At 43.1% G+C, this 24,930-nt stretch overlaps 1 protein-coding gene across 2 annotated transcripts in view; it reads left to right on the plus strand.

Moving 5' to 3' along the window:
* Positions 1 to 2,468: 2,468 nt before the first annotated feature.
* The window catches only part of SLC30A10 (solute carrier family 30 member 10), a 34,768-nt gene continuing 12,306 nt past the window's right edge, over positions 2,469 to 24,930 (plus strand). The window contains exon 1 of one of the 2 annotated variants that reach the window (XM_044943178.2): positions 2,469 to 3,025. In XM_044943178.2, the coding sequence (XP_044799113.1) occupies positions 2,575 to 3,025 (451 nt within the window). In that variant the 5' untranslated portion in view covers positions 2,469 to 2,574. Of the gene's footprint in view, positions 3,026 to 23,693; positions 24,463 to 24,930 lie in introns of those variants that run through there. The other variant, XM_006055947.4, reaches the window with a different exon arrangement.

The following is a 24,930-nucleotide window of genomic DNA, read 5'->3' on the forward strand; positions in this document are numbered from 1 at the left end:
CTGTACTCTCCTGGCTTCCCTTTCATCTTTCTGGTCCTTCTCTCTTATCTACTTGTATCTTCATTTTGTATTTTCTCTCACATCCTTGGTTATCTCTGGGCATCTTTTGACTTCTAAATACATGTATTGTCAACTCTCAAGTATTCCCAGCCTATCCCCTTCTCCTCTGAACTCCAGGCTCCCTTATCCAATTCTCTACTTAGCGTTTCACCTTGGATGTCTAATAGATACACCAAATGACAACATTTCCACCTCTTGCTCCCACACTGTTCCTAGAGCTGTCACCTTTGTTTTACGTTCATCTCACTTTGCAGCGTCATTATTTTGGGCCAAAAACCTTAATGTCACCTTGACTGCACTAATTATCACAGTCTGGTTGTCTAGAAGTCTCACTGTTAGAATAGCAACTGAATTGGCAACGATTTATGCAAAATCACTGCAGATGGTGATTGCAGCCATGAAATTAAAAGACGCTTACTCCTTGGAAGGAAAATTATGACCAACCTAGATAGCATATTCAAAAGCAGAGACATTACTTTGCCAACAAAGATCCGTCTAGTCAAGGCTATGGTTTTTCCAGTGGTCATGTATGGATGTGAGAGTTGGACTATGAAGAAAGCTGAGTGCTTAAGAATTGATGCTTTTGAGCTGTGGTGTTGGAGAAGACTCTTGAGAGTCCCTTGGACTGCAAGGAGATCCAACCAGTCCATCCTAAAGGAGATCAGTCCTGGGTGTTCATTGGAAGGACTGATGCTAAAGCTGAAACTCCAGTACTTTGGCCAGCTGATGCGAAGAGCTGACTCATTGGAAAAGAACCTGATGCTGGGAGGGATTGGGAGCAGGAGGAGAAGGGGACGACAGAGGATGAGATGGCTGGATGGCGTCACCGACTTGATGGACATGAGTTTGTGTGAATTCCGGGAGTTGGTGATGGACAGGGAGGCCTGGCGTGCTGCAATTCATGGGGTCGCAAAGAGTCAGACACGACTGAGCGACTGAACTGAACTGAACTGTGAGATGCCAAGGAAATTATTAGGGCTACATCTAACTAGTCATGTTTTAGTCAAATCAGTGTATTTGTCTTAAGTTCTTCAGATAAATAGAACCAGTAGGATATGTATATAAATAGAGACTTATTAAAAGGAATTGGTTCCTGCCATTATGAAGGCTGACAAAAATCCCAATGTCAACATGGCAAGCAGAGACCCAGGAGATCCTATGGTGTAGTTTTCGTCTAAAGGCCCACAGGCTCTAGACCCAGGAAGAGCCAAGCTTTCAGTCTGAGCCTGAAAGCTGGAAAAAAGCCAGTGTCCCAGTTTGAAGGCACTCAGTCGGAGGAATCTTCCCTTACTTGCAGGAGAGTCAGCCAGTTTGTTCTGTTCAGGCCTTCAACTGATTGGATGAGGCCCTCATTAAGGATGTATGTGTGTTGTGTGTTATGTGTTAGTCGCTCAGTTGTGCTCGACTCTTTGCGACCCCATGGACTGCAGTCCACGAGGCTTCTCTGTCCATGAGATTTTCCAGGCAAGGATACTGGAGTGGGTTGCCTGTTTTACTTAGTCTACTGATTCAACTGTTAGTCCCACCCAAAAACACCTTCATGGAAACACTCACAGTAATGTCTGACCAAATGTCTGGGCACCTGCAAACCCAGTCAAATTGACACATAAAACTAGCCATCACAGTCAGACTTCAAATTCAGTTAGGATTGGGTATAGTCATTTCAATCTGTATTTCTTTACAGGATTGACTGTAGGCAGTCTACTCAAAACAATAGCAGCTACTGTTGTTTTAGATATTTGGGAACTGGTAAACCTTTAAGGCTTATGCATGACAGAAGATAATATTAAAAGCAAAAATGTCTTCTTACATCAGTTAAATCAAGACACTGTAATTTGACTTTCTTCCTAAAACTAACTGGGATTATGTCTTTAGCTCCTTTAAAGGTATTATATCTTTCCTAAACATGAAGAATTTTTTTTTTGTCTTATTTATGGAAAGGGTTTGGAAGTGGGGTGCTTGTTTATTCCAGATCAGTGCGCAAGGCAGAAGAAAAAAATCACCCTAGCTGTTTTTTGGCTTTCACTTACTGTAGCTCTAATCTCTGGATTACGACCCCTAGAATATTCCCTGTTCCACGCAGTATACAGAATTAAAAGCCACTCACACACCAGGTTGACAAGATATGATTGTTTATGTAAAATGTCACAACGATTATTGCAAACACGGTGTGGAATCTAGAAAGGCCATAGCCATACATGAGTTTGTGCATAATTCAGACACAGAGGCTCTTGACTTTTGTAATGATACACACAAATGAGCAAAAGAAGCCCCTCCAGTTCATATCTGGAAGTTGGTGTCTTCTATTTCCATAAGTCCCTGCTCACGTGACATCTCTTGCTTAATTGCCCTTTAAACTGTTTTATGGCTTTATAGCAGCCTGTAAAAAGTGATTTTCAAATATGACAGGCACTGAAAGGCTGTAGGGGAGAGCTATCCAGGAGCTGTGATCTCTACATCTGCTCCCCTAAGAGCTCAGCCTTCCCAGGAAAAGGAGAGGGACAGCAGAGCGCCATGGGGCGATACTCAGGGAGAAGTTTCCGTTTAATCCTCATGTGCATTGTGAGCATGCTCCTTTTCGTGATGGAGCTAGTGATCTCCCACATAGGCAACTCCCTCTCGCTGACCTCCGATGCTTTTGCGGTCCTCTCCCACTTAGTCTCCATGATCATCGGTCTTTTTGGCATCAGGGCCAGCAGCATACAGCAGCACCGGAAAAGCACATTTGGCTTTCTCCGGGCAGATGTCGTGGGCGCATTTGGCAACTCCGTTTTCGCTGTGGCCCTGATGTTCAGCATCCTGGTGGAAGCTGTCAAAAGGTATATTGATCCGCAGAAGACAGAGACGCCGCTGCTGGTTCTCAGTGCTGGAGTCATCGGGCTATTCTTCAATATTCTCAACTATGCCATCTTCTTGGACTGCTGTTACTGTGCGGCGCGGGGGCCCCAGGGAGACGCTGAAGCAGGTAAACGCCTCCTCAGATGTTGTAGTTTGGTCAGAGTCCTGCCAGGTGCTATCTTGGGGGCCTCTGGGGGTGTTGTGGAGTGAGACTCCATTCCATCAGTCTTTCGTTCCCTGAACTTTACTAAAGGTCTTTCTCCAAAGCGTCACTTCCAGTCCAAAGTTCCTTATGAGCTGGGTGGCAGCCGACCACATAGGGGTCTTTTGTAGTAACTGGGGATGAAAAATGTGCAGACAGGTAGAGTGATAAACTGTGGCCATAGAGGGAGTCCTTTGCCAGAAAGTGGATGTGCTATGCAAAGCTGTCTCCTTTATTTAGTGACTCCCTTTTGTCTATCCAGATGTGACATGACTGTGTTTGAATTTTAAAATAATATTTTAATTTTCTTTCCCCCGAATTGTTCAAAAACTACTAGGCTCCATTACCAGCTCACTTGGAGCAAAGGCTCAAAAACCATCAGTTAGGTGGATCGCCTCTTAAGAATATATTCAAGGAATGTGAGGTAAAATGCAGAAAGAAAAAATAAAGATGATCCAGTAAACTTAGCTCTATTTCTGAATCGAAATATTCGTATCTATTTATTGTAGACATCTGTCTTGTTTGAGAAAAAGGAAAGCTATTTGTATGTAAATCTTTAGGAGGAACTTAGGAGTGGGTACCAAACTCATTGGATTATCTGTCAAAGGATCAAATTAAATCTCAGAAGAGAACAATACATTGAAAAACGTGGATTCCAAAAGATTAGTTGTTAGATAGAACCATGTTTCTTTAGTGCCACAAAAGGAATTTTAAAAATATATGTTAAAAGCTTTTTGCAGAAGAGCAATTTTCAGTGCTTTTTAAGAAGTCCTATAGAGTGAACAGACCAGGTCCAAATCATGGTTCTCCTACAGGGCAGCTGTCAAATTACTTCCTCGGGCTGTGGGCCCACCTGTAATCTGGAGTCAATAAGGACTCAATGGGCTTCTAAGTGCTTAGCATTTAATAGGCTCTTGGTATAGACTAGTTATTGTTCTTTTAAAGAAATCACAATGCAAATCTGAATTATGTGATCATCCATTATCATTGAATTCTGATTGCTTATCTGGATTTTAAGAAATTTCAAGATTTTTCTTATTTGATGCTGAAAAGTTTTCTCTCATTAGTCAGAGGGTCATGTAACTCAATAGGGGACCTCAGAGTAAGACTTTGTATTTTTATTGTATTTTCTCCTGTCTCTCCTGCCATTGTAAATTTTCCCAGCTGGGAGCAGTCCTATATTCTATCTCTGCCTAAATTTTCCTATTAGTAGAAGATGCATCTTGAAAACACCTATAGTATGTGTTAAGTATAAAAGGGAACAGACAAGAAACTAGAGTCTGTATCTTTATTTTATTTAATGAATCAGTTAGGGCCTCATCTTTTGTAAAATATAATAGTTAACTTGAGATCATATGCCTTGTTTACATCAGTCATCATATACTGGAGGTTCAAGATCATAAAATTCACATATTTGATAGAAGAAAACAATATTTATTGCTAATTATAAGGCAAGGAAGCTGATCAAATCAATGGTTAGTATTGGCATTGCTAAACTTACCTTGTGTTTTTAATTCTAATTTTTTCTTTACTTTTGACATATGATATTTACCTGCATATAGTAAAAGCAATGTAGGCAAAGAGTTTGACTTCTTGACCAACATGAAAATTGGTAGATAACTGTTGTTCTATTTTTATAAACTGAATTATTATCAGGTAGATCTTAGTTCAGCTCTTGTTTGGGAAGCAGTGATTTCTAATGTTTATGTTCATATTCAGATAAGAAGAGGCTTAAAGACAAATATTTTACCCTGACCATATGGATTTCTACTGTCTTAATTCTAGAGTATCTATCTCCTTTTGAAATGTTTGATGCTGTATAGTAGTCTTCTTTAAATAATTATAATGATAGGTACTATACATACGTATAGATGATGCTTTAAGATTCGTATTCTATATTTATTATTTTAGGTACTATGCACACATGTAGCTAATGCTTTAAGGTCCATGTTCTATGTTGGAATTATTACTTTGGTAGCTTTTGGTATTGCTGAATTCTTCTCTTAGAAATTTTAGAGTGTTTAAATCCTCCTAGTGATTTTAGGATAGCTACTTAGTGTCGTAGCATTTATGTTTTGAGTTACATATTTATCACTTTCCCTAAAACATATATTTTAATATCCTTCAAATTAGTTAAATAAACTTAGAGTCAATATTTGGCTTAGATAAATCTCATAAACTGACATTAACCCAATTGTCTCCTAGTCTAAGAAAAACTGTGATTAATCCATACATATTGATTTATACCAGGACCTCCTGGTATAAAATATGAAGAAAAAATGATTCTTGATTTCAAAAGATTCAACTCAAATTTAGGAATAAGATTTTCTATATACTAAATTCTAACTTGAAGGGTTTTAAAGTCCTATAAACTAAAGAACTATTGTATCTCCTGGTTGAGTGATCAGAATCAAATAATCCATCACTTTTTTTTGGTGCAATGTGTGACCAAAGAGAATTTTTTACTTAGCAAGCCTTTAGTCTCTTCCAGTTCTGTGGATCTTTTACTTGTTTTATCTGTTTGATACCAGTTATATTTTATGTCTGAGATTATAGGTAAAAAGAAGACCACTAATTTATTCTAAATGTGAACAAAACAGAATGTATGTACTGTTAAGACTTGAAAACCTCTCTGGGATTCATGGAGTAAGATACATTGAAGAATTGGACAGAGGGAGTCAGAAATTTTAAAAATCACCTGGGAGTAAAGAATGTCTGGAACACTAAGCTGAGACTGGGATTGTGGAAGCCTTATACCAGTATCTAGTCAGTGGGAGTCCATCCCCAACAGGAAAAAATGATGGTGGAACAGATATTTTTAGCTAAAGAAAAAGGAAAATGAAAAAGGAAAAATTGCAAGCACAAAAGAAAAAAAACAAACAGGTTTAAGGTTCAAATTTGGATGGCTATATTTGTGAGATTATTAGGAGGAAGAGAGTTATAAATGTGTTTGAAGAAAGGGAAGAGGAGTGAAAACAAGTCAGTTCAGATCCTAGGAAATACAGGGCACCCCTACCTTCTTTCTCTAGACTTAGGAATGAAATTTGCTTGGCGTGCAGTTTTTCCTGCAGCGTGTTTACTTTATTAGATTTCCCTTGACTTTCACCTTATCTTTTATGTGTGCACTGTTTTTTTCAATTATTTTTCATGTTTGAGTTTTCTTTAAAATTTAACAGACAGAACTCTCTTTTCCTTGACTTGTGTTTGAACAATACTTTGCCTTACATTGGTGCCTCAGAGGGTAAAGAATCTGCCTGCAATGCAGGAGACGAGGGTTAGATCCCTGGGTTGGGACGATCCCCTGGAGAAGGGAATGTCTACCCACTCCGGTATTCTTGCCTGGAGAATTCCATGGACAGAAGAGCCGGGCGGGCTACAGTCCATGGGGTTGCAAAGAGCTGTGCATGACTGAATGACTAACACTTGCTTCTCTCTGGCTTTTATTTTAAACCAAAAGTAATTTTGTGCAGCTCTGTCTAGGATAGGCTTGCCATTTACACAATTTATGAATGGCACATTTAGGTCTGAAATATGTATTTATTATTAAACATTTTTTAACCAAATGCCTTCCCTGTGAATTTACTTAAATTTTGTTTTGATTTCCAAACTGTGTTCTTTCCCTCTCTCTTCCTCTCTTTGCCACTCTCTCTCATCACCTTTCTGGCATATTTCCTCAACCAACCTGCTAGGGGCAGTGACAGCCTAGAACAGGCTGCTGACTGGGGGCTTTCCCAAGCTTCTCATTAAGTCTGGATGCTACAGCCTAATGGGAACATTTCACACAGACAGTCCTGTAGATACTGAAAGCAAATAGGGTTTGTTTTCCTTTAAGAGCTTGTGTAGGCAGGGCTCTGAGGGTTTAGGAGGGGCCGGGAGGAACTGGCTGCCTCCCTCCCAGCAGCAAGTACCACAGAATAAGTCAGGGATCAGAAACTGCACACGGGAAGGTGGCTTTTCAGACTGGAAAGAGAAAGAAGATTTTCCAGGTATTGGTTCCCTGGGTTCTCTTTGTACTTTGGAGGCAGGATTGGAATGAACAATAATTATTCAATGATTTTACGAACCGTGATGCTTAATTCCCAGAAGCTGTTACTTTGCCGTTTGTCTATATCGGACATAATTGTTTTCCAAGCGTTTTGAACAATTCACTTCCGCAGGAGCACTCAGTGTACACACACCTGTCACAGATCACAGCATCTCCACTAGTGCTTCACAGATTACCTTAGGTCTCTCTCTGTATACTCAGGTCAGCTTGCTTAGCCTCTCACCTCTCTTGCTGCCCAGGAATGGGGTTCTGGGTCAGTTACAGGGAATGAGTAAGAAAAATTAAAGGAAGACTGAAAACTTCGTGCTGTTTCACGTTCGTGAAATCAAATTCAACTGAAGAAAAAAGAAAACAGAAGATAAAGAGACCCGTTCCTTATTCTCAGCCATGTTCTCTCAATATGCAGAGGCCACTCTGACTGACTCCTCAGGTAAATCTTAATGAAAACTTAAGTCTTGCTTGACATCTGTGAGTCGTCAGGCGCTGTGAAAGTGTGGGAGGATAACCCCAGCAGTGTATCACATACATTTGGAGAATTATATGTTTTGTGAAATAATTAGCAAGAAGGAATACTTGGTATTTGTTTTTTTCAGATAAGGAAACAAAAACTGAGAGTCAGGACCACAACCACGCAGTGAGTGAATGGTTGTGGACAGAGAATTACAAGGCTAAATCTAGGGCTTTAATTATAAACATACTCTTCTTGACCAAAGAAAGAAAAAATAAATAACGAACAGTGAAAAGTTATTTGGAAATAATCACAAAATGGCATGTCAAAAAGTATGAATCAGGGAATGCCCTGGTGGTCCAGTGGTTAGGACTTGGTGCCAAAACAAAAGTATAAATCAATACTCCATAGATAGAATCCTAATTCCAGTAGCTGAATGACCTCCAGAAAGTTACTTCAACTTACTAAGCCTCAGTTTCTTCATCTGTAAAGTGGGTAATTATTTATCTCGTCAGGACATTGTGAAGAAAGTATATTCTGTGTGTAAATTCCTCAACATGGCACTTGGTGGCGGTGGTTGACAGTGATTGTCCAAGGGCTGAAGAGACAAGAATAAAGGTCATATTAGGCAATGGCACCCAACTCCAGTACTCTTGCCTGGAAAATCCCATGGACGGAGGAGCCTGGTGGGCTGCAGTCCATGGGGTCGTGAAGAGTCGGACACGACTGAGTGACTTCACTTTCACTTTTCACTTTCATGCATTGGAGAAGGAAATGGCAACCCACTCCAGTGTTCTTGCCTTGAGAATCCCAGTAATGGGAGCCTGGTGGGCTGCCGTCTATGGGGTCACACAGAGTTGGACATGACTGAAGTGACTTAGCAGCAGTTAGTTCCTTGGTGGACAAGTCCTTGCCTGCTCCACATCCATAGACTGGCAGCCAAACTCATCCTGGGCCAACACCCACAATTATCCATGCTTATGATCCATATAGATCCATCACCATTTCTGGCCATGCCATGTGCTATGTGCTCAGCTGAGTCTGACTCTTTGAAACCCCATGGACTGTAGCTCACTAGGCTCCTTTGTCCATGGGGTTCTCCAGGCAAGAATACTGGAGTGGGTTGCCATGCCTTTCTCCAGGGAATATTCCCAATGCAGGGACTGAACCAGCATCTCTTACATCTCCTGCATTGGCAGGCAGGTTCTTCATCACTAGCGCCACCTGGGAAGCCCATCTACATGTGTGTATATATATCTCTCTCTCTATAACTCAGGATGATTTGCCTTTTAAACATTTTCCTGCAGTTCTGTCTAGATAGTCCCATTTTCCTTACTGAGAGGTTTACTTTCCAAAAAAAGTGGAGTAAAAGTAAGCTTATTTTTTTTTTCTTTTGGTCAGATGCTTACAGGATATAAAGGATATATTTATTACTTTTTGCCTTCTTCTTGCTCTTTTGTGGAGACAATAGTCACTGTGATTTATATAAATCACATTGTGTATAGCTGCCTCTGATAATTATGACAAATGCTAGTCTTGTCATCATTTTTTATAAGAGGCAATGGTATCTAGAGACTCCTTTTTCTTAGAAGAATGTCTTCCACGGTCTGTGTCCTGATATTTATTGTCTACATCTGAGAAGTTGTCTCCAGAGAATTTTGAATGAAGTAATTTTTGATGAAGTATATCTGGGCTGTTGTTCTTTGTCTGCTGTGACAGCTCTAAAAATGTATCAGCCCAATAGACAATAGAAAAAAAATGATAGTCCTTGACTCAGGCCAATGAGAACTAGTGGTTGACTCCTTAGATAGAAGAGCAGCCAAGAAATCAGGTTGAAGAAGGAACTATCTGGACAGACCACCTGTTTCTGTCTAATTCTTAACTTGAAGAAACCACCTTGAGATTTTACAGGAGAGAAGAGAGGGGAGCTGGCAACCAGCTCTACAGCCCCTGACCAGTTGATTGATGACATTGTTGGGACTTCATGGGACCAATAAATAATGTCCACTCATGAGCCTAGAACTAACTGAGAGCTAAGGGAGCAAAGATAGTCAGATGGCAATAAAAATTGTTTTTGATAAAGGCTGAATTGGAAGGTGGACCTTTGATGTCCCAATAGCTTCCTAATACTTATCTCAGCAGTAAACATACCCATCATCTTCTTCAGGGCCCAGCTCAACAATGGGAGGCATAGAGGTGGGCCCAGGAGCAGAGAGGATGGACATTCCAAGGGGCAGATTGTTCAAAGGATAAAACCTGGGAGGGGCTGAGCCAGGCTTCTGTTCCTTCCACTAAACCCACCAAGGCTTCCCTGGTGGCTCAGCTGGTAAAGAATCTGCCTGCAATGTGGGAGACCTGGGTTCGATCCCTGGGTTGGGAAGATCCCCTGGAGAAGGGAAAGGCTACCCTCTCCAGTATTCTGACCTGGAGTATTCCATGGACTGTATAGTTCATGGGGTCACAAAGAGTTGGACATGACTGAGTGACTTTCACTAAACCCACCAATAAAAGGAGACTTTCTTACTCTAGGAGTGACTTCTCCCATGGAGAAAGAATGAAGGGGTCAGTCAGAGCCAATATGGCAGTCTCCTCAAGGAAACGTAAGACCAGAGGAATCATCTCCCCCCAGTACTCTCCAATTTTACGTGCCCTTCACTGAGGGCTTCCCTTGACGGGCTAGACAGTTATCAGGAGAGTATTGATGCTGGTATTCTCAAGGCCTGCACCTCCTACAATAACCACTTTTTCCTTTGGGTATAATCCTTGGGTCCAGTGTTTGGTAATTTTGAAACCCATCTCCTCAATGACTAAAATGGATTAGAACAGTAAGTATATTAGTTAAATGAACACCGAGGCCCCACAAATGTTAAGAATCACTCATTAGAGACTGCAGAGTGACGTGAAATGATAGCATCAAGATAACTCTCTGGCTGGGAGGAATAGGGCTGCCTTCTATTGAGTTTTTAATCTCAAGTAATGTATTCTTCATTTACAGTGCCTTGATCTTTATTTTTACTTTTCAAACCTTCCCTTATTCCCATATATTAAATATGCTCAGTTTATTTTCTGCATCTTATATTCTTAAAATCAGCAATTTTTGAATGCTTGATTCTGCTGTTTATTATTTTTGCTGCCTCTCTCAAGATGGTTTGCTTCTTCATGTTTTGTGAGTTTCATGATGTTTTATTGTGAACTCATGATCAGTGGAATTTTCTTTGAGGGAATTTTTTGAGGAAGATTGTAAATACATTTTCCCACAGAAGATTTACTTTTCTTTTCACTGGGTCCCTGAAGCCATTAGAAACTGGTGAGCAGTTAAAAAATTCTTTGCTTGAGGATGATAATTATAGTGAGAATTTAGACTGCATTCCCACATGAAGGCCAGAGGATAGTTCCAACTTTCCACAGGGGATATTCTTCTCTCTACCCAAAACCAAGAGTGAAACATGCAAGTTTTCATGCTGTCTCCTTCGAGGCAGTGAGTTTTTGTGTGTTTATTTTATTATTTGTTTTGATTCAACCTTTTACCAAAGGATTGAGCTTTATGAGGGGATCTCTGATCTCACCATGCCTGCATCTCAGTTTTGTCTCTTGCATCATACCCCGTCACACGGCTGTTAAAATCCAAGGCGAGATCCTTTGTCTTTGGTGGGCAGACACCCTTAAGTCAGGTTCTGGCTTCAACTCACCTTTCTGGATTTTGGCTTTCACTTCATTGTTTGACCCCAAAGTCAATAATGTCCTGCCACACTTTTTATATACATGATGGAGTATTACTCACCCATTAAAAAGAATACATTTGAATCAGTTCTAATGAGGTGGATGAAACTGGAGCCTATTATGCACAGTGAAGTAAGCCAGAAAGAAAAACACCAATACAGTATACTAACGCATATATATGGAATTTAGAAAGATGGTAACGACAACCCTGTATGCGAGACAGCAAAAGAGACACAGATATATAGAACAGTCTTTTGGACTCCATGGGAGAAGGAAGGGGAGGATGATTTGGGAGAATGGCATTAAAACATGTACAATATCATATAAGAAATGAATCGCCAGTCCAGGTTTGATGCAGGATACAGGAAGCTTGGGGCTGGTGTACTGGGATGACTCAGAGGGATGGTATGGGGAGGGAGGGAGGAGGGGGTTCAGGATGGGGAACATGTGTACACCCGTGGCAGATGCATGTTGATGTATGGAAAAGTCAATACAATATTGTAAAGTAAAAAAAATATATATATTAATAATAATAATAAAAAATAAAAAAAAAATAGAGTTCAAAAAGCTTGACAGAAGCACATAGTATTAACCCAGAGCTCGAGCACTTAATATAGGTAAATTTTAGTTCCTAGAACTCAGCACTTAATATAAGGCAGGCCCTCATTACCACTTAAAAGGATCATAGCAGAGACTCAACAGTGTCAGGAGAAGGGGCGACTGACAGATGGAGTCCTCTTGGTTTCTGCTTCTCTCAGAGGTGGGTCAGCATGTGCCAGCGGACCCGGATCTGCCAGCAGACCTCACAACAAGAGGTTAATTATGCTACCAAGATTTTTGTATCTGAAAAACACATTGCATCCTTTTCCAGGAAGCAATGTTTAAAATATTCCTGCCTATTTGTAGAGTAGGCTTTAAAGACTTCTGAGGCTCCAGGTTGTGTGTGAGAGAGAGAGAGAAAGAGAGAGGGAGGGAGAAAGAGGGGGAAGGAAGGAATGGAGAATACAAGCAAGCAGCCCCCTGGATTCCGTTTCCATCTCGAGCTCCTATTTCTGCCCTGTCTGCACTCTCAGTCCTATGTCTCAGGGGTTGCTGCCACCACCTCCATCTCCAGAGCTGCTGAGGCCTGTGACTCTTGCTTCCTAAGGAAGCTTCTCCCTCGAGCCCATGTGGGCTTCTGCCTGAGGGCCGTTCTCCGTAGATTTCTTAGCTGAAGCTGTCTGGATGTTGCAAGCTCGCCCTGTTGCCCCTGCTCCTGCTTTCCGACCCTTCAGCGACTGTCCGTCTTCCCACAGCCCTTGACTGATCTTCTGTCTTCTGTTCTGAAGTGTGGGAGGGGCCTCCAGGGTTTTCCCGGCTCTCTTCCTGCTCTTCTCTCAGAAGGCTCAGTTGAACTGTTCATGGTTTCATGGTTTAATCAAATTCTTAAAGTTGCTCCTTTTCTTTCTCTACTCCACATAAGGCTGGTGTTTTTGTTGGACGTTTCCCCCTTTTATTTGGTCCTTGTTTTCTGGGTCAGGCATTTATTTTTCCAATGTAGTTTTTTCCCCCCTTATCACAGTGAGAGAAATGAAGTCAGTGTTCAGGGGCCTGCCAAAAGCAGCTGTTTTCCAAACAAATCTCATCAACTCTCACCTCTCTGAGTTGGGTCATCTCACTTGAAAAGCTTTTTCCAAGTGAGCCCAAAGTCTAAGTTGGGTGTGGCCTTGGACTATTGTGTTCTTGCCTTGATCCCCTTCACTGTGCCTCATCCTCCTTTTTCCTGTCCTGGATGTCCTAATTCTGTCTGTTCCCGACGGGTCCCGCAGGAGCAGGCAAACCCCCACATCCATGATAACCATTTTGCTTTGAATCACTCTAATAATAGACCCCATGGACTGTAGCCCACCAGGCTCCTCGGGCCATGGGGTTCTCCAGGCAGGAATACCGGAGTCGGTAGCCATTCCCTTCTCTCAGGGATCTTCCCAACCCAGGGATCGAACCTGGGTCTCCTGTAGGCAGATTCTTGACCATCTGAGCCACCAGGGAAGCCCAATAATACCTTAAATATTCTATGCTAATCTTCCTACTTTCTCCTCTCAAATAGCTCCAAATTATGTAGGAATTTTGTATAGCTCTTCCAGTCTTTACATGGTGGTTCCTCATTCTACTTAACTATGTAACAAACCATTACAAACAGTGGGGTAAAACAACATTCATCTGATGATACTATACTCGGGATTCTCTGGGCAGGAACTGGGAAAGGACACAGTGGGAACAGCTTGTCTGGGGCCTCAACTGGGAAGATTCTAAGGCTGAGGGTGGCAAGGTGATGGCCGGAGACTGCATCACCGTATGTCTGGCTCTTGGGCTGAAAGGACTGCTTACTGGACCACCGACACAGGCCCTCGCTGTGTGGCTTGGTTTCCTCACAGACCATCACCTCAAGACATCGTCTGTGGTGGCTCAGGTTTCAAACATGAGTGTCCCATCAAACAAGGTAGATGCCTCAATGCCTTTTCTGGCCCAAACTCAGATTGTATGGGATACAAGCAAGTGAGAAGATGGAAGGAGTGTCAAGCCCTCAGACCTGTTTCTGAATGGAAGGAGCGTCAAGGTCTGCCTATGATAAAACATGTTGAATGGGAGATAATGTTGTGGCCATCTTTGGAAAAAAATGCTCTACATAGTCTGCCCTCCAACTACAGTTCATCTCAGTTCTATATGCAAAATCACTCACTGCTCCCCAGAGCCTTACCGTCTCATCCCATGGGGCATCCACTTCATGTTCAGGCTCTTACTCAAGCCGAGGGCAAGTGAGGCTCCTCAGGGGCTTCTTAGGTATCCTCTCCTCCATCTGAAGATCTACAAACTAAAGAAACAAAGAAAGGGCTTGCCCTCCACATCCCCAGCACATGACAATGGGATGGACATAGGATAATTGCTGGATTCCCCAGTTGCTTTTATTTCAATGGTACAGCAGCTTTAAGAGGATGACTTTTTTTTTTAAACTAGACTTCTATTTTTTAAATTTTTTAAAATTTATTTTATTGAAGTACAGTTAATTTACACTATTGTGTTAATTTCTACTGTACAACAAAGTGATTAGTTATACATATACATACATTCTTTTTTCATATTCTTTTCCATGATGGCTTGTCACATGATATCAGATATAGTTCCCTTTGCTACCCAGTAGGACCTTGTCGTTTATCCTTCTCATATGTAATAGTTTGCATCTGCTAACCCAAACTCCCAATCTATCCCCCTCCTCAGCCTTGGCAACCATAAGTCCATTCTAAGGATGACTTTGAATAGCTCCCTACCTCTGGTTCCCTCTGGGGCTGGTGAGGTGCATTCCTCGATGCCAATCAGCCATCCGGTGTCTTGCCTTCCTGTCTCTGAAAGATATCTTTGGTTCCCAGTTCCCAGTCTGATCTAATGTAATCCCCTCTAAGTATATTTAGATAGATGTGCATCTCCTTTTCTTTTTTGCATCTTTCTCTCTTCCTCTGGTGCAATTTCCCTGCAGTTTCTGAGAGCAAACTACTCTCTCTCCCACTTTCTTTGCACAATAAGACTGAAGCATAACTAAAAACAGTCTTAAAAACTCATGCTCGCGAAGGCCCATTAGAATATCACTGCATCTATAACAACAGTCATAGGTGATAAGCAGCTTTGATTTGCCAAGGTCAAAATCCTTGCCTGGCTCACTTTTGAGCCAGTGTGTGCTTGTGTGTAAGTTGCTGAGTCATGTCCAACTTTTTGTGTGTCCAATTGTGTAGTTGTTTCCAACTACAACCCATGGACTGTAGCCCACCAGACACCTCTGTCCATTCTCCAGGCAAGAATACTGGAGTGGGTTGCCATTTCCTTCTCCAGGACAGGCTAATAGCACAGCTCTAAATTCATATCAGAGCTGCCTCCTTCTCATGGGCTATAATGTAAATGTTGACAATTTCTCCCTATCAACAGCCCAAAGTGGTGTGGACCATTACCTAATTTTTATCTTTTTTTGTCTCATGCCTTTATTATTTAAAAAAAGTCACCTCAATTAAAGCATCTTTTAAGTTTTAATGTATTCTAAAAATCTTCATGAAAGAGAAATACATACTTTTGTGTACAAAAAATACCTTTGAGTTACAAACTGTTACAAATATACGTATTATATGAATTTATCAATGAAGAACTGATTTGTACATAAGATTCCTCAGCTACCTAGAGAAGCAATTTCCTTTTGAAAAGTCATGTTTGTAATATGCTCAGCATGTTTGGAGCTGGGCTGATGATGAGAAAGGGCCATCCTTTGATTATGTATTTGCAGTCTGAAGACAGTGCTGTGCAGAAAAAGAGCCACCTCTTCTTTTGAGTAAGAATTTGCTGCCTTGGACAAGATGTCTGCTCTTTTCTCTGAAGGAAGCATCTTCTCTTGTCAAGGAGAACTGAAAAATGAAAACAATAACAGCTGCCTTTTCAATTTCTAAAAAAAATAGTCTTTTTAGTTTCTGAGCTAAACGCCAATGTGCTGGGGTCCAGCCCTGGTGGATCCAGGGAATTCGAAGGGGAGATGGCATCGGCGATCAGGATATGATAGAATTAAAGATATAAAAAGTGGTTAAATAGGGATAGCTCAGCAAAGAAATTCAGTGAAGAAAAGAGGCTGAATAACTTGGTTTACGTGGAAAACCAATAAAATTCCAAGACAAGGAATTTGTGCCACCTACATAGGCCACAGGCGTCCTCCCGTTCTCCCGAAGGAGAGGAGACACTAAGGCCTCCCCGGTTAGATCTTAGAAGCCCAGGCAAAATTAGTAGGCTTGGCGAGCCTCCACGCTCCAGATGGGAATTCAGCCAGAAGGTGAGAGAAAGAACATCATGGGGAGACCAAGCTTCGGTGAGCAAGGCCCACACTTTATTTTCCAAAGTAGTTTTTATACCTTAAGTTGTGCATAGAGGATAATGGAGGAAGGGGTAGAGTCATGCAAGGTCAGCAGTCCTTGATCCTTATTGAAGCCAGGCTTTCTTCCTGCAAACTTATCATATGCAAAAGTTTAGGTGATTTACATCATCTTCTGGCCAGGAGGCCTATTAACATTTTATGATCCTTTCTTCAGAAAACTTATTTTTCTCTAAAGGTGATTATTCTAAAGTCAGGCGCTACCCTCCGAAAGCATTAGATAAAGTTGCATTCCTATAGGGCAAAGGTGTGGTGGGCTATAACAAGAAAAGAATTAACTCAAGGGCCCAAGGTTACAAACATTAAAGCTACTACTTACATTCCTATACACCAACTATATTAATCAATACACTCCCAGGAACACAGTAGGTAAGGGATATGGAAACTTAGCAGCAAACATTGGCCCAATAAATGAAAACCCTTCACTAATATAATTTCTAATCAACCCACTATACTATACTAATAATCTTCTAACTGCTCAAAGGAATCTGTATTTAGAAAGTTTAGAACATCTCATGCCTCTCATGGTTGGGAGGCTGTGAACAATCACATGTGGCTGGAAGAACCTGTTCAGGCAGGCTAGAAAACTTCCAAAGGAGTTTGTGAACTAAAACACTCTTGTCACGCCCAGGAACTTTATTAACTGGAGCTTTAAGTTAACTCCTTCTCCAAGAGAGGTGGTGGGGGACAGCCCCCCATAAAATCAGAGGTGTAGATGAGAGCACAAAGCAGTAAAGTAGGCAGACTCTGGTTTTGGGGGTAGACGCTCGAGAATTTCCAGGGAGACTCCTGAGGCTCGATCCCACCTTTGCGTATGCCAAGCTTCCTTCCTCATGACCTTTGCCACGGGTGGAGTTCCTCACGCTGGCTCCCGGCACCAATGTAAAAGAATTTTGGGTGTCATAATCAGACTTAATGAATTGTAGCACATCAAGTCCTGTACCAGTAGATGATGAACTTTAAAAAAAGTTCTTTCATTTGTTTAGAACAAAAGAAGTTTTAAGAATGATCAAATTAGTATAATGTGGGGGCAAAGTGTAAAAGTACACTGAAGAGTTTGATGCCTAGACAGTATTTCTGTTTTATCATTTACAGATTGTGCGATCTTAGGCAATTTTTTGGGTTAGCTAATAAATTATTGTGTTTTACCATAAGATGTTACAAAAATCTTAAAATCTTTAGGGCTTTATGTTCGTGACTTACAAAGTAAATGCAGACATGTATTTGCATAAAATATTCCTTATTTTATTGTGCTTTGATTAATTGCGCTTGGAAGACAGATATTGTGTATTTTACAAATCAAAGGTTTGTGGCAACCCTGCATTAAAGGAAGTCTATTGGTGCCATTTTTCCAAGGGCATTTGCTCACTTTTTGTCTTTGTGTCACATTATGGAAAGTCTCAAGGTGTTTCAAATTTTTTCATAACTATTGTATTTGTTTGGTGATCTGTGATCAATGATCTCTATGTTACTACCATGACTCAGTAAAGGCTCAGGTGATGATTGTAATTTTTTAAGCAATAAAGCATTTTCAATCAAAGTATGTACATTTTTTTTAGACATAATGCTATTGCAAACTTTAAAGACCACAGTACAGTTTAAACATAACTTTTAAATGCACTGGGAAACCCAAAGCTCCTGTGATTCACTTTATGTGATATTTACTTTATTGAGGTGGTCTGGAACCAAATCTGAAGTATCTCTGAAGTCTGCCTGTACTTATTTTATGGGGCTCTTATGAAGATGAAGTGAAAAAGTGAAAGTGAAAGTGAAGTCACCCAGTTGTGTCCGACTCTTTGTGACTCCATAGACTGTAGCCCACCATAGACTATAGCCTAGAGGCTTCTCCATCCGTGGGATTTTCCAGGCAAGAGTACCGGAGTGGGTTGTCATTTCCTTCTCCAAAGATGAAGTGAGATAATGACTATAAAGTGCTCAGCACAGGGTTGGGCAGAGAATCAGAACTCAATGAACAAAACTACTAAAACCTCATAATTTATAATAACTGTAAGATACAGTCTAAATTTTTGGTGATTAACTTAGATTATATATAACCTATATATATATAGATGTTTTTGTATATATACACAGACACCAACTATGTATATGTATGCGTGAGTGCATGCATGCTAAGTCACTTCAGTCATGTCTGACTCTTTGTGACCCATGGACTGTAGCCCGCCAAGCTCCTCTGTCCATGGAATTCTCCAGGCAAGAATACTGGAGTGAATTGGTGCCCTCTTCCAGGTGACCTTCCTGACCCACGGATTGAACCTACATCTCTGGCATCTCCTGCACTGGCAGGCAGGTTCTTTACCACTAGCTTCACCTGGGAAACCTCTTATATATGTATACATGCAGACAACTATGAAATTGTTGAATAGCATCACTGACTCAATGGAAGTGAGTTTGAGCAAACTCCAGGAGTTAGTGAAGGACAGGAAATCCTGGAGTGCTGCAGTCCATGGGGTTGCAAGGAGTTGTACATGACTTAGTGACTAAACAACAACACAACTATATACATGTACACACAACTATATGTGTATATATACAAATACATATGTATATATATGTAGTTATGGTTATTTAGTCAAAACATTTTCCTAAATGCTTTTGGTTGATACCCTTAGCCTTTAGCCTTTCTTCAAGGCAGGGCGCTACAGCTCCCACCTATGCTTACTTGGTCGCTGGCTTTCAGGTTCTATCGATTGCCCTCTGGGGCAATGACATAATTCTTCTTATCTGCCTTCGGCTAGGGGAATGACTGGGCAACAGGCACAAGTGAGATAGTCCTGCTGCTCTAAGGTTTTTCTTGTAGTTGTGAATGACAGAGAAGCGCAGTCAGCGGGGTCTGTGTTAGCAATGTCAAGTTATCTCCAAAAGGCCTCTTTCTTTTGTGGTGACTGCTTGGCTTGCTCTCATAGATTACATGTCTCAGGGGACTCATAGTCTGCACTACTTGGGCATCACTCTTCTCAAATTAGAGTCTGCCTCAGTTAGTAATTCTGTTACATGTGCTGTATTACTAATACCTATGCAAATATACTCTCAATTCTCATATGCTCATATTCTTATGTGAGAATATGCTCAAAATTCTCCAAGCCAGGCTTCAATAGTATGTGAACCATGAACTTCCAGATGTTCAAGCTAGATTTAGGAAAGGCAGAGGAATAAGAGATCATATTGCCAACATCCACTGGACCATTTAAAAGGCAAGAGAGTTCCAGAGAAACATCTATTTCTGCTTTATTGACTATGCCAAAGCCTTTGACTATGTGGATCACAACAAACTGTGGAAAGTTCTTAAAGAGATGAGAATACCAGACCACCTGACCTGCCTCCTGAGAAATCTGTATGCAGGTCAAGAAGCAGCAGTTAGAACTGGACATGGAACAACAGACTGGTTCCAAATCGGGAAAGGAGTACATCAAGGCTATATATTGTCACCCTGCTTATTTAACTTATATGCAGAGTTCAGTTCAGTCACTCAGTCATGTCCGACTCTTTGCGACCCCATGAATTGCAGCACGCCAGTCCTCCCTGTCCATCACCAACTCCCGGAGTTCACACAAACTCATGTCCATCGAGTCAGTGATGCCATCCAGCCATCTCATCCTCTGTCGTCCCCTTTTCCTCCTGACCCCATTCCCTCCCAGCATCAGAGTCTTTTCCAATGGGTCAACTCTTCGCATGAGGTGGCCAAAGTATTGGAGTTTCAGCTTTAGCATCATTCCTTCCAAAGAACACCCAGGACTGATCTCCTTTAGAATGGACTGGTTGGATCTCCTTGCAGTCCAACGGACTCTCAAGAGTCTTCTCCAACACCACACTTCAAAAGCATCAATTCTTTGGTGCTCAGCTTTCTTCACAGTCCAACTCTCACATCCATACATGACTACTGGAAAAACCATAGCCTTGACTAGATGGACCTTTGTTGACAAAGTAATGTCTCTGCTTTTGAATATGCTATCTATGTTGGTCATAACTTTCCTTCCAAGGAGTAAGCGTCTTTTAATTTCATGGCTGCAGTCACCATCTGCAGTGATTTTGGAGCCCCCCAAAAATAAAGTCTGACACTATTTCCACTGTTTCCCCATCTACTTGCCATGAAATGATGGGACCAGATGCTATGATCTTAGTTTTCTGAATGTTGAACTTTAAGCCAACTTTTTCACTCTCCTCTTTCACTGTCATCAAGAGGCTTTTGAGTTCCTCTTCACTTTCTGCCATAAGGGTGGTGTCATCTGCATATCTGAGGTTATTGATATTTCTCCCGGCAAACTTGATTCCAGCTTGTGCTTCTTCCAGCCCAGAATTTCTCATGATGTATTCTGCATATAAATTAAATAAGCAGGGTGACAGTATACAGCCTTGACATACTCCTTTTCCTATTGGGAATCAGTCTGTTGTTCCATGTCCAGTTCTACCTGTTGCTTCCTGATCTGCATATAGGTTTCTCAAGAGGCAGGTCAGGTGGTCTGGTATTCCCATCTCTTTCAGAATTTTCCACAGTTTATTGTGATCCACACAGTCAAAGGCTTTGGCATAGTCAATAAAGCAGAAATAGATATTTTTCTGGAACTCTCTTGCTTTTTCCATGATCCAGCAGATGTTGGCAATTTGATCTCTGGTTCCTCTGCCTTTTCTAAAACCAGCTTGAACATCTGGAAGTTCACGGTTCATGTGTTGCTGAAGCTTGGCTTGGAGAATACATCATGGGAAATGCAGGCTGGATGAAGCACAAGCTGGAATCAAAATTGTTGGGAAAAATATCAATAACCTCAGATGTGCAAATGACATGACCCTTATGGCAGAAAGCAAAGAAGAACTTAAAAGCCTCTTGATGAAAGTGAAAGAAGAGAGTGAAAAAGTTGGCTTAAAACTCAACATTCAAAAACCTAAGATCATGGTATCAGGTTCCATCACTTCATGGGGAATATGTGGAAATATGGTGAAACAATGGAAACAGTGACAGACTTTATTTTGGGGGGCTCCAAGATCACTGCAAATGGTGACTGCCATGAAATTAAAAGACAGAAGAAAAACTTGCTTGCTTGGAAGGAAAGCTATGACACACCTAGATTAAAAATCATATTAAAAAGCAGAGACATTACTTTGCTGACAAAGGTTCATCTAGTCAAAGCTATGATTTTTCCAGTAGTCATGTATGGATGTGAGAGTTGGACTATAAAGAAAGCTGAGCACCAAAGAATGAATGCTTTTGAATTTTGGTGTTGGGCAAGACTCTTGAGAGTCCGTTGGACAGCAAGGAGATCAAACCAGTCAATCTTAAAAGAAATCAGTCCTGAGCATTCATTGGAAGGATTGATGCTGAAGCTGAAATGCCAATACTTTGGCCACCTGATGCAAAGAACTGACTCATTGGAAATGACCCTGATGCTGGGCAAGATTGAAGGCAGGAGGAGAAGGGGACAACATAGGATAAGATGGTTGGATGGCATCACCGACTTGATGGACAGGCATTTGAGCAAGCTCTGGGAGTTGATGATGGACAGGGAAGCCTGGTGTACTGCAGTCCATGGGGTCGCAAAGAGTCGGAGAGGACTGAGCAACCAAATGAAACTGAACTGAGTGTGGCCTTCTGGATCACTTCACTCTTCCCTCCTCTTGTCCAGTTTCTTTTTCCTCACTCCATACCTTCTATTTCTTCCTGTCTGCTTTTTTTTTTTTTTAATCAGCAGCTAACATTTATTGACTGCTTGCTATTATAATCTGTTACAATATCACTGTTATAGTCACTTTATGCCTACTAACCCATTCAATCCTCATAACCCTGTGAGAATACACTGTTATTACTCCCTCTTTACAATAGTTAAAACCGGCCTGGACAATTAAAGAACTTGTGTGAGGCCACTCAGCTTCAAAATTTTCATTGGCCTGTATCTCCTTATTGCTTTTACGTTCTTGATCATTTTAATATTAATTTTTAGAGAAGACTTTGAAAGATCAATTTCCTCAGTTCTCAATGTAGTGATATTTTCCTGGAAGTGGGAAAGGAATGCATAATAGTCTCCCCGAATTTAGAATTTCAAGGCTCACCTGATATTCGGTGGAATGCTCAGATTCAGGAGTTTTTTGCATGCTTTTTAAGGCCCCTCATGGACCATTAAAAGACAAGATCATGATTTACAAGGCTAAGGCAATGGGAACTAGGATTAGAATGTTCCGTGAATGGATTCTGTGGCTTTTTTGGAGTGAGACATTTTTATTCATTTCCAAGCCAAAACCAGATGTGTGTGTGCGTGCGCGCGCGTGCGCGTGTGTGTGTGTGTGTTTATCAATGGTTAAAGTTCAGGAGTTGGGGAATGGGGGAGGGAGAAGAGCGATCATCTGACTTCACCCTCAGATCTTCTTCAGAATGAGACAAAGGTATAACACTGAAACAAACCAATAAAGGAAACCTGCAAGGGTTCCCCTCACCCCACTCCCTGAACTGACCAGGAGCAAACACCCTTTTTTCAGGACACCTGTCCTTGGTTTCTCCCTGAGAAACCCTCTTCTGGGCTTCTTCACTTGGACTACAGCCTGTTCTCAACAGAAGGGCTCTGTTTGGGATAAGTCTTCATGTAGGTCAGTCACTGAACTCTTGAGTATCAGGTCATGTTGGGAGGGACCCACAGCGGTGAAGAGATACTCTCTTCAACTGAGAACGAGACAAGTATACAGAGGGGGCCGACCCTGGCTTCTTTGGTGGCCCAAGGACCTGCACCTACTGCAAAGAAACTGCCTTTCTGAGCGCTGGGTGGGAGGCCGGACGCACAGAAGTCCAATCTGCCCTCTCCCCCAGGGCTGCCTGCGGCTTATCTCCGGAAGGCCGCCTTGTGAGCCAAGATCCTCAAGGGAAGATGCTGGGCCATGAAGGGGTGACAGAAGCGACAACGTGCCCTTTAAGAAGGCTGTGAACAAGAAGAGTGGAATAAAATAGCTCTACTACGGTGGTAGTGGAGTAGGAACCCCGAGTCAGCTCAAACTTCAGAAATGCAAGGCAGGAAGCACGGGAAGGGCAGTGGGGGACAGGTCAGTGCTCCCGGGTTAGTGGGGAATGAATTGGTGTCTGGGCACGTACACGAAGGTGCTCACGTCCACCACTGCGAACACACCCCACAGCAGTCAAGGTCCTTATCCCTGAGTCAACAGTCACGGCCCAGGTGACCCGAGGGACTTCAGAAGCGGGTCGTCGGGTGAACCCCACCGCTGCTTAGGGGGTGTCTGTGACGAGTGCCGTGCAGGCACGCCCCCTCTTTTGGGCAGCTCCCCTCTCTGCCCACTTCCGTTCTTAGGAGCACAGACACTGGCCGGTGGCCACGTGCCAAGTGAGGCCGAGCACCGAGGGAGGGGCAGCGGCCGGGGAGGCGGCGGAAGGTCCCGCCCGGCCCCTCCTTTAGACTCTGGACGTGCGAGGACTGGGACCGCCGGCCTCCGCCTCCGCCTTATAAGAAGCCCCGGGCGCCAGCGGGCAGGGCGGCCCGGGAGGCGGGGACCGGGGCACCGCGGAGTCCAGGACGTCGCGCCCCACCTGTGGCGGCGGAGGCGGCGCGGGGCGTCCGGCCGGGCCGGGATGGGCCGCTACTCCGGCAAGACGTGCCGCCTGCTCTTCATGCTCGTGCTCACCGTCGCCTTCTTCGTGGCGGAGCTGGTGTCGGGCTACCTGGGCAACTCCATCGCGCTTCTCTCCGACTCCTTCAACATGCTCTCGGACCTGATCTCGCTGTGCGTGGGGCTGAGCGCCGGCTACATCGCCCGGCGCCCCCGCGGGGGGCTGGGCGCCACCTACGGCTACGCCCGCGCCGAGGTAGTGGGCGCGCTCAGCAACGCAGTCTTCCTCACCGCGCTTTGCTTCACCATCTTCGTGGAGGCCGTGCTGCGCTTGGCACGGCCCGAGCGCATTGATGACCCTGAACTGGTGCTCATCGTGGGCGCCCTGGGGCTGGCGGTCAACGTGGTGGGGCTGCTCATCTTCCAGGACTGCCCCGCCTGGTTCGCCTGCTGTGGGCGCCGCCGCCGCCGACTGCAGCAGCAGCAGCATCCGCAGCCCGCGGCCGGGGTCGGCAGCCGCGGCGCTTTCGGGGATCCCCAAGGCTGGCACGCCGGCGCCCTGCCCGCCCCCGGCCGCGACTCTGCCTTGACCCTCCGCGCGTCATCGGTGGACAGGAAGGATGAGAAGGGGGCCACAGTGTTCTCAAACGTAGCAGGTGCCTTTCGGTTGCATCCTCTGGCCCGCGTTGCCCTTCCCTCCTCCCGCGCGGTCCCTTCCTCCTCGCCCTCTTTTATACCTGCCTGCTTAAAAGTAATCGATTTCCACTGCAGGCCGGCTTTAGGTCTCTGCCGCTAACTGAACATATTCCTACAATTTCTCTTTTTCCTCCTGGATCCTTGGGCCCCTCTTTCCCCCTCCCTCTTGTATAGGAGTCTCCTTGTATAAGAGTATTGATTTCCTTGGAGATCAGTTATTATTATTGGGCAACAGATAGCACCCCTCCCCCTCCATTGTAGCTATCTGCGCCTTGTTTGCCCTCCTACCCCTTTGCGCATCCTTCAGTCTCCTTGCGAGTTAAAGGTTTGGGGGGGATGAGGGTGGGTTCTCATGCCCCCCCCCCCTTTTTTTTTAAATCACAAGGCTCATTTCAAGGCCAAAATTGGACTGCGTGTTTGGAGAGGCG

This window comes from Bubalus bubalis, chromosome 5, assembly GCF_019923935.1.
Source record: "Bubalus bubalis isolate 160015118507 breed Murrah chromosome 5, NDDB_SH_1, whole genome shotgun sequence".
NCBI classification, from domain to species: Eukaryota; Metazoa; Chordata; class Mammalia; order Artiodactyla; family Bovidae; genus Bubalus; species Bubalus bubalis.